The sequence below is a fragment of the Symphalangus syndactylus genome, chromosome X (assembly GCF_028878055.3).
Source record: "Symphalangus syndactylus isolate Jambi chromosome X, NHGRI_mSymSyn1-v2.1_pri, whole genome shotgun sequence".
Taxonomy (NCBI): domain Eukaryota; kingdom Metazoa; phylum Chordata; class Mammalia; order Primates; family Hylobatidae; genus Symphalangus; species Symphalangus syndactylus.
The window spans coordinates 58566159-58576960 of NC_072447.2; the positions used below are offsets into that span (position 1 = coordinate 58566159).

A 10802-nucleotide genomic window follows, 5' to 3' on the forward strand; every position below is an offset into this window, starting at 1 on the left:
AAATGAATTCAGTAAAGTCTCAGGTTGCAAAATCAATGTATACAAATTGGTAACCACTGCTATACACCAACAATGACCAAGCTGAGAATCAAATCAATAACTCAATTGCAGCTGGGCGCAGTGGCTCACGCCTGTTATCCCAGCATTTAGAGAGGCCAAGGCAGGTAGAACACGAGGTCAGGAGTTTGAGAGCAGCCTGGCTAACATAGTGAAACTCCGTCTCTACTAAAAATACAAAAAATTAGCAGGGCGTGGTGGCAGGCACCTGTAATCTCAGCTACTCAGGAGGCTGAGGCAGGAGAATCACTTGAACCCGGGAGGCAGAGGTTGCATTGAGCTGAGATCACACCATTGCACTCCAGCCCGGGCGACAGAGCGAGACTCTGTCTCAAAAAAAAAAAAAAAAAAAAACCTCAATTGCTGTTACACTAGCTGCAAAAAAACGAACAACTTAGGAATATACTTAAGCAAGGAGGTGAAATATCTCTACAAAGAGAACTGCAAAATACTGCTGAAAGAAACTGTAGATAACACAAACAAATGCAAATATATCCCATGCTCATGAATTAGAATCAATATCATGAAAATGACCATACTGCCCAAAGCAATCTATAAATTCAATACAATTCCTATGAAAATACCAACATCATTTTTTCACAGAATTAGAAAAATGATCCTAAAATTCATATAGAACCAAAAAAGAGCAAATAGCCAAAGCAATCCGAAGCAAAAAGAAAAAATCTGGAGGCACCACATTACCACACTTTAAATTATACTGCAAGGCTATCGTGGTACTGGTATGAAAGTAGATACATAGACCAATGGAATAGAATGGCGAACCAAGAAATAAGGCAAAATACTTACAACCAACTAATCTTTGACAAAGCATATAAAAACATAAACTGAGGAAAGGACACCCTATTCAATAAATGGTGTTGGGAAAACTGGATCCCACATGTAGAAGAATGAAACTGGATTCATTTCTCTCACTATGTACAAAAATCAATTCAAGATCGATTAAAGACTTAAATGTAAGACCTGAAGCCATAAAAATTCTAGAAGAAAACCTAGGAAAGCTCTTCTGGACATTGGTCTAGGCAAAGAATTCATGACTAAGACCCCAAAAGTAAATGCAACAAAACAAAAATAAACAAATGGGACACAATTAAATTTAAAAGCTTTTGCACAGCAAAAGAAACAATCACCAGAGTAAACAGACAACTCACAGAATGGGAGAAGATATTTGCAAACTATGCATTCAACAAAGGACTAATATCCAGAATCTACAAGGAACTCAAACAAATCAGCAGGAAAAAAACTAATAATCTCATTAAAAAGTGGGCAAATGGCATGAATAGATATTTCTCAAAAGAAGATATACAAATGCTCAACAAACATGAAAAAATGCTCAACATCACTAATCATCAGGGAAATGCAAATCAAAACCACAATAAAGTGCCATCTTACCCCAGGCAGAATGGCCATTATTAAAAAGTAAAGGCTGGGCACGGTGGTTCATGCTTGTAAGCCCAGCACTTTGGGAGGCCGAGATGGGCAGATCACCTGAGGTTGGGAGTTGGAAACCAGCCTGGCCAACATGGTGAAACCCCATCTCTACTAGAAATACGAAAATTAGCAGGCTTACTCGGGAGGCTGAGGCAGGAGAATGGCGTGAACCCGGGAGGCGGAGCTCGCAGTGAGCCGAGATCGCGCCACTGCACTCCAGCCTGGGCAACAGAGTGAGACTCAGTCTCAAAAAAAAAAAATTAGCCAGGCTTGGTGGTGTGCACCTGTAATCCCAGCTACATGGGAGGCTGAGGCATGAGAATCGCTTGAACCAAGGAGGTGGAGGTTGCAGTGAGCTGAGATGGCACCACTGCACTCCAGCCTGGGCAGCAAGAGCAAAACTCCGTCTCAAAAATAAATAAATGAATAAAATAAAATAAATAAAATTTAAAAAACAATAGATGTTGGTACGGATGTGGTAAAAAGGTAACACTGCTAGGGGAATGTAAATTAGTACAATCTTTACGGAAAGCAGTATGGAGATTCCTTAAAGAACTAAAAGTAGATCTACCATTTGATTCAGCAATCCCACTACTGGGAATCTACCCAAAGGAAAAGAAGTCATTATATCAAAAAGACACCTACACACATATATTTATTACAGCACAATTCACAAATGCAAAGATACACAACAAAACTGAGTGCTCATCAACTGATAAGTGGATAAAGAAAATGTGATATATATACACCATGGAATACTACTCAGCTATAAAAAAGAACAAAATAATGTCTTTTGCAGCAACTTGATGGAACTGGAGAACATTATTCTAAGTGAAGTAACTCAGGAATGGAAAACCAAATATCACATGTTCTCACTTTTTTTTTTTTTTCTGAGACAGAGTCTCACTCTCTAGCCCAGGCTGGAGTGCAGTGGCGTGATCTCGGCTCACTGCAACCTCCACCTCTTGGGTTCAAGCAATCCTCCCACGTTCAGGCAATCCTCCACCTCAGTCTCCCAAGTAGCTGGGAGTACAAGCGTGCACCACCATGCCCAGATAAGTTTTGTATTTTTAGTAGAGACGGAGTTTCGCCATGTTGGCCAAGCTGGTCTCGAACTCCTGACCTCAGGTGATCCACCTGCCTTGGCCTCCCAAAATGCTGGGATTACAGGCGTGAGCCACCATGCCTGGTCGCATGTTCTCATAAGTTGGAGCTAAGCTATGGGTACACAAAGGCATATAGACTAGTATAATGGACATTGGAGACTCATAATGGGCAAGGATGAGAGTGGGGAGAGATTTAAAAACTACATATAGGGAAGAATGTACACTACTCAGGTGATGGGTGCACTAAAATTTCAGACTTTGCCATTATACAATTCATCCATGTAACCCAAAACCACTAGTACCCCTAAAGCTATTGAAAGAGAAAAGAAAAAAATTCTCATCACCATTAATGGAACAAACAAATAACATATGCCCCTGGTACGATGTACTGAGAATCACACACTCTGGTGGTATTCTTGCAAAAAATATTTCACCTGAATCTAATCCCAAGGGAACAGTCAAACAAATACATCTTGAAAGATGTTCTACAAAACTGGCCTGAACTCTTTTTTTTTTTTTTTTGGAGACGGAGTCTCGCTCAGTCGCACAGGCTGGAGTGCAGTGGCGCAATCTCAGCTCACTGCTGCAAGCTCCGCCTCCTGGGTTCACACCATTTTCCTGCCTCAGCCTCCCGAGTAGCTGGGACTATAGGCGCCCGCCACCATGCCCGGCTAATTTTTTTGTATTTTTAATAGAGACGGGGTTTCACCATGTTAGCCAGGATTGTCTCGATCTCCTGACCTTGTGATCCGCCCACTTCGGCCTCCCAAAGTGCTGGGATTATAGGTGTGAGCCACCACGCTGGGCCAAAACTAGCCTGAACTCTTAAAAATGCCAATGTCCAGCAAGACCAAAACAAAATAAAAGACTCAGCAACAGCTCCAAATTTAAAGATGCTAAAGAAGCATGACGGCTAAATGCAATGTGTGATCCTTGATTCAATCCTGGATCAAAAGAAAAAAACAGCTATAAATAATATTATTAAGAGACTTGGTGAAATTTGAATATGGATTACATGTTAGATAATAATATGGGGCCAATGTTAAATTTCCTGAGTATGGTCATTGTACTGTGGTTATGGAAGAGCATGTACTTGTTCTTTGGAGATATGTGCTGAAGGGCTAAATTGTTGCTATATCTACAAGAAACTCTCAACGTTTCAGCAAAAAGAAACAAGTAAATAAATAAATATGTGAGTCTGTATATCAAAATAGAGAGATAAAGCAAATGTGGTGAAGTGTTAACAATAGAACTATAGGTGAAGGGTAAACAGATGCTCATTGTTCTATTCTTGCAGCTTTTATGTAGGTTTGATATTTTTCAAAACACAAACTTGGACACTATAAATAATAAGTAATAAAAACAAAAAAACTTTTCCCAGTCACGTTTTCTATTAAGCCTTCCATGACATACACCTACTGCCCCTGGCCCCCAAACACTCACCTAAAACAATGAATCACACCCTCTCTTCTGGACTCTTCCAAGGTTATCTATCTCTGACGAAAGTATAAGCTCTTGGAAATCAGGCCCTGTATTGTGATGGATCTACACTGCTAGCACCATACCTGACACAGATTGGATGCTCAGTTGATCCCCTTTCTAAATTAATCAAGCTGAGTCTTGAAGCTTGGATAGAATTCAGGAAGCAGAGAGGAGTCAGGCTTCCCAAGAGAGAGGAATGGCATGAGCAAAGGTAAGGAAACAGAAAAGTACGTTTTGTATTTACCAAAAGTTTGGTCAGAACTGAGGGTTTATATAGGTGAAAATGCCTAACACACTATAGATTCTTAATAAAAATCTGATGATGAATAAATGAATGAATGAGATTTGAAAGGCAGGCTTAGATCAGATTAGAAAGGCCTTTGACTACTGAATTGAGAAATTTGAACATTAACTAGTTCTTAACATCCAGGGTGTTTTCCCAGCGGTGGAAAGAGTGTGTTCTTGGGCAAGTCCATTGCACATTTTCTTCACTAAATAACAAGGAAAATTGCCTCCGTCAGTGTGTTTAAAAAAAAAAAAAAAAAAAAAAAGGAAAAGTAGAGATAAGTGGGATCTGAAAGTGACCTGCTTCCAAACTCAAGGGGAGAAAACGTTATCTATCCAGGAAAAGCTCCATAGTGGAATTTTAAAACATCCAACATCCCTCACACTAATAGGTGTCACAGAATATGAAGAATAAATAAATAAGTGTCACAGAATATGAAGAATAAATAAATATTTAATACGGGTCATGCTTGTCTTTGAAAATAGTATCTGAGGCCGGGCGCGGTGGCTCATGCCTATTATCCCTGCACTTTGGGAGGCCAAGGTGGGTGGATCACCTGAGGTCAAGAGTTTGAGACCAGCCTCCCCAACATGGTGAAACCCCGTCTCTACTAAAAATACAAAAAATTAGCTGGATGTAGAGGCGCAAGCCTGTAATCCCAGCTACTCATGAGACTGAGGCAGGAGAATGGCTTGAACCTGGGAGGCGGAGGTTGCGGTGAACCGAGATCGCGCCACTGCACTCCAGCCTGGGCGACAAGAGAAAAACTCCATCTCAAAAAAAAAAAAAAGAAAGAAAAGAAAAGAAAATAGTGTCTGAAATTATTTTGTTAATTGTACTATAGTTTTAAAGTTTTAAGAAGTGTATACTTATGAAATAAGTAGACTCCAATACTAGTTTAGGGCCTCCACATTACTACATATATTACAAAGCTTCTCCGTTAGCCCAGCTGAGCTGTCCCCAACAGACAGTTTTCATATTTATTTAGTATTTCTGTTCTATTTTCTTCCAGATAGATTTTTGGGGACTGACAATTTAAGTAATGCAAAATAATTTGATTATGACAACTGAGAAAAAGAAACATGTGTTGTGTTTTGAGGTTATCATTTCCTTGACCATCATAAGCAGCCTGATATCTATTTCATCTTTGTTCATAATCACAGCACACCTTTGAACACATACCAAAATGATGATGGAATGAGAGCAAAGTATGTGAGTCAATTGGCTACTCTGTGAAACAATTTGTTAGTTTTAGGCTATAGTTCTTTTCAATTTTCAGCCAAATTCTATAAAAATCTTAGCTGGAAGGAAATGCAAATGTCAGGTTACATTTTAGAAATTAATTTTTGGGCTGAGTGTGGTGGCTCATGCATGTAATCCCAGCACTTTGGGAGGCCGAGGAGGGAGGATTACCTGAGGTCAGGAGTTTGAGACCAGCCTGGCCAACATGGTGAAATCCTGTCTCTACTAAAAATACAAAAATTAGCCGGGTGTGGTGGTGCGCTCCTGTAATCCCAGCTACTTGGTAGGCTAAAGCACAAGAATCACTTGAACCTAGGAAGCAGAAGCCTGGGCCTCTCCAGCCTGGGTGACAGAGCAAGACTGTCTCAATTTTTGGCCCAATTACCATGTAGCATTAACTTGTTTCAGAATGTTTAATATTACTGGGAAGACAGCATCGGTAGTGGTCAAAGTGATTTGTAGTTCACAAAGCATGTGGGCATTTTTTTTGAAGAAAGTAAACAAAATAATTTGAACTGTTGTTTCAGGTAATAGACTCATGTGGTAAGTCATTTGAGCTGTATGTGCAAATGGACTATGACACAGCTAAATTAGTCACAACTGTCTACCACAGGCCAACTTCAAGATAAAGGGCTATATATCAGTTAGCAATGCTCTCTTACAAGCAGTCCTGATGTGTTTGTAAGCAGGAAAATAATTTTATGGTTACAATCAAAAAAGAAGTATCAGGCCAGTCCACCAAACCCAGACAAATCCCATATCTCGCTCCAGTTTTACAGAGATTAGCATATCACATGAGCCAAATGCTGTTCCCCAACTTAGAATGTGATATTGCTATTTTGCAGGGAAAGTGTAAGCCCTGTTCTGCAACACTGATGAAATAGAAGTATTCATAGATATTGTGTTTAATGTGGTCCAATAATTGAAACATAAAATAGATATCTTGTAACAGAACATTTTTAAAAGTCAAGAAAGATAAGAATTAGGCCTTGGAAAATAAACGACTATGAAGAAAGATAAAAAGAAAAGAGACTGGGGTGTCTCTGAAGACCCTGCTTAGAGGCCCTGTCCTCCTTGCGGCAAGCGGCCATTGCCATGGAAACTGGAGCCGCAGGGCTATCTGTCCGGGATTGTGACGCCTAGATGGGAGTGGTGGGAGGAGACAGGAAGAGGGTGGTGGCCGATAGCTGGTCCTCTTTCTCCAACACCTAGCCTGAGACTTCGCGGCGCGGCTGCTATCCTGAACTAGCTTGGTAAGGGTTGTGCCCCGACCAGCGTAGAGAGACCTCGGATCAGCCGCTTTGATGACAGCATCCGCGTCCTCCTTTTCATCATCTCAGGGTGTCCAGCAGCCCTCCACCTACAGCTTCTCCCAAATAACCAGCAGCTTGTTTCTCAGTAACGGTGTGGCCGCCAACGACAAACTCCTTCTGTCCAGCAATCGCATCACCGCCATTGTCAATACCTCGGTGGAAGTGGTCAACGTACACTTCGAGGGCATTCAGTACATAAAGGTGCCTGTTACCGATGCTCGTGACTCGCGTCTCTACGACTTTTTTGACCCCATTGCTGATCTTATCCACACCGTCGATATGAGGCAGGGCCGCACGCTGCTGCACTGCGTGGCTGGAGTGAGCCGTTCCGCCTCACTGTGCCTTGCCTACCTCATGAAATACCACTCCATGTCGCTGCTGGACGCCCATACATGGACCAAGCGGCGCCGCCCCATCATCCGGCCCAACAACGGCTTTTGGGAACAGCTCATTAATTACGAATTCAAGCTGTTTAATAACAATACCGTGCGCATGATCAATTCGCCGGTAGGTAACATCCCTGACATCTATGAGAAGGACCTACGTACGATGTTATCAATGTAAGCCATCCCGACCAGCCCCTGACATCTGCCATCGATCTTGCACCAAGACTGAACTTGAACGCTGACATTTTGTTAGTAAAGAAAACCGGATGATGCCTTGTTAAAGGGCAAGAAAAAAGGGAGGGGGTTGGAGTTTTGAACGTAGTAAGCCTTACCTTAATAGAATTAAATTCATGAAGCATAAGATGGTGAAAATGTTTTTTATATTGTGAGGTCAAGCTATTGGGGCCTGGCTGGAACCAGGGTAGGGCAAGTAATGCTCAGCTCACATAGACCTGCCAGCAGCACCCAATACATGTGGCAGGCCTGAAATCCTGAGCCCTGCCAGAGGCTGACTAACCCAGGAGTGAATCCTCTAGAATCTCACCTGGTTCTTTCCAACCCGAAGTCAAAGCCTTAGACATCTTGGCATCCCTTGCACTTCTCCCAGTAAGTGCCAACCTAGTGGATAAGTGGCTTTCGTTCAAGGTGTGCTCCAGGAGCTCTGGAGGAGTCTCAGGCTACCCTTGCCCGCCTTCAATCACAGTGGCCCATCTCTGGTTTTCTAGATTGGATTTATACATTAGTTTAAAAAACAAAACTAGTTTTTTAAAAGACCATTCCACTCCATAAAGTTTAAAAATATTGCATTTTTTTGAGTGCTGTACTTGATGGCAAGGTCTCAAGGTGTCTTTGGTGATCTCCCACCAGCCTTTGTGAAAAGGGACATAGTCCTTTTCCCAGGGCATATACTGAGAGAGAACAGGCCTGATACCAGGCCTCAGGGGTTCCTCTCATGAGCCTTGGCTTAAGAGGCTGGAGCTGCTGGCCATGACCCAGCCCTGTCACCTCTAACATCTCCTTTCATTGTGACCTGGGTCCTCTCAGACCTTCACTTTCCTCACCTGTCAAAGCAACTGTCTCCCATAGAGTTGTTGTGAGGACTGGGTTCCTTAGCACAGTACCTGGCACATGAATGGTTTCATGCTTGGAGTAAAAGGAATGATACTCTTTGACCCTGGTTTGAGGTCAGCACACTCATCCTCATAATGGCATTTCCCCCATCTGTGCACAGTCCTTTGTTGTTTACAAAATGTTCTTCCAAAAAATCATCAAGTGTCTAAAAACAAATGGCTTAAGGTCCTTTTGGACCTTACCTTAGAATGGGCCTAGATTCGGGCATGGTGGCCGGCACCTGTAGTCCCAGCTACTCAGGAGGCTGAAGCAAGAGAAGCACTTGAACCCAGGGGTGGAGGTTGCAGTGAGCCAAGAGCGTGCCATTGCGCTTCAGCCTTGGATGACAGAGCGAGACTCAGTCTCAAAAAAGAAAAAACAAAGGGGAGGGGGCCTAGATTTAGAGCCTTTACAGAGGTCCCATTGCATTTAATCCATGTGCATCCAAGGGGTCGTGTAGAAGCACAATTTCAGCTTCCCTGAAACACTTGTTTAGAGTCACTAACCATGAGAGCCAGCACCCTGGTTTTGCTCATTACCAGGACGCATGGGGGCATTCACCAAAGGGATGAACAACTGACCCCCACATGTAGGCCCTGGACTCCAGGATCATTCTAACTCCCTGGATACCTGGGCTCTGGCTTGTGTTCAGTTATTCTAATCCAGAGGTTTTTAGACCAAAAAAAAAAAAAAAAAAGAGAGAGAGAGACAAAAGTACAACTGCTCCATTTGAAGAAGACCTGTGTGTTAGGCCAGGCGCGGTGGCTCACGCTTGTAATCCCAGCACTTTGGGAGGCCGAGGCGGGCGGATCACGAGGTCAGGAGATCGAGACCATGGTGAAACCCCGTCTCTACTAAAAATACAAAAAATTAGCCGGGCGTGGTGGCGGGCGCCTGTAGTCCCAGCTACTCAGAGAGGCTGAGGCAGGAGAATGGCGTGAACCCGGGAAGCTGAGCTTGCAGTGAGCAGAGATTGCGCCACTGCACTCCAGCCTGGGCGACAGAGCGAGACTCCGTCTCAAAAAAAAAAAAAAAAAAAAAAAAAAAAAGAAGAAGACCTGTGTGTCCACAGCCCAGTGACGTCCAAATGTTTTTTCTCTCCAAACCCATCCAGGCACCACCACTGCCACAAAGGGAGTGCCTAGGGTGCGGTATGGGGGCAAGGGGGATAAAATCACTGCTCCAGGCAGATCCACTACTTTTACAGACGGAAAAACAGGCCCACAGAATGCAAGAGTTGGTGTGGCAGAGCCCCCACAAAGCAGCCTTTCTGGCAGAGACCCAGATGGAAAATTTCTTTTAAAGTATTTTTTAGAAGAAAATTATTTGGGGATGTGTGTGTGTGTGTGTGTGTGTGTGTGCGCGCGCACGCGCATGTGTGTTCATTTTTAAAAATATCTAAATTAACATACCACGAAATTACTCTTTGTGGATAAACAGTTCCACGAGTTTTAACACATGCATAGATTTAGGTAACCATCACCACAATCCCAAAATTTCCCTCATGCTTCCCCTTTCTAATTAAACCATCAACCCACCCCAACCTCTGGCAAACACTGATGTGTTTTCCTTCCCTATAGGTTTGCCTTTTTTTTTTTTTTGAGACAGAGTCTCGCACTGTCGCCTGGGCTGCAGTGCAGTGGTGCAATCTCAGCTCACTGCAGCCACCGCCTCCCGGGTTCAAGCGATTCTCCTGCCTCAGCCTCCGGAGTAGTTGGGATTACAGGCACCCGCCACCAAGCCCAGCTAACTTTTTGTATTTTTGGTAGAGATGTGGTTTCACCATGTTGGCCAGGCTGGTCTCAAACTCCTGACCTGGTGATTTGCCTGCCTCGGCCTCCTAAAGTGCTGTGATTAAAGGGGTGAGCCACCATACCTGGCCAGATATTCCTTTAACTGAATGTCACATAAATGGAGTCATACAGGATGTAACCTCTGGAGACTGGCTTCTTTTACTTAGCATAATGTCTCTAAGATGCACCCATGTTATACAGTTCATTGTATGGATGTACCACAGTTTGTTTTCCATCCACCTATTGAAGAATACTAGGGTTCGTATTAGCTTCCTAGGAAATGCTGTAAAAAATACCAAAAACTGAGTAGTTTAAAACAATAGAAATGTATTTTCTCATAGTTATGGAGGCCAGAAGTCCTAAATCAAGATGTCAGCAGGGTCGTGATCCCTCTGAAACCTGTAGAGGAGAATCCTCCTTGAGTCTTTTTTTTTTTTTTTTTTTTTGATACAGAGTTTTGCTCTGTCGCTCAGGCTGGAGTGCAGTGGCGTGATCTTGGCTCACTGCAACCTCCACCTCCCGGGTTCAAGTGATTCTCCTGCCTCAGCCTCCCCAGTAGCTGGGATTATAGGCATGTG

The 10802-nt window shown here is 43.1% G+C and overlaps 1 protein-coding gene across 1 annotated transcript; it reads left to right on the plus strand.

Annotated features, from left to right (window-relative positions):
* Positions 1-6786: 6786 nt before the first annotated feature.
* On the plus strand, positions 6787-7682 carry DUSP21 (dual specificity phosphatase 21). Its single transcript, XM_055268626.2, has one exon. It carries the CDS (start codon positions 6927-6929, stop codon positions 7497-7499), a length of 573 nt encoding a protein of 190 aa, XP_055124601.1. The 5' UTR covers positions 6787-6926; the 3' UTR covers positions 7500-7682.
* The last annotated feature ends 3120 nt before the right edge of the window (positions 7683-10802 follow it).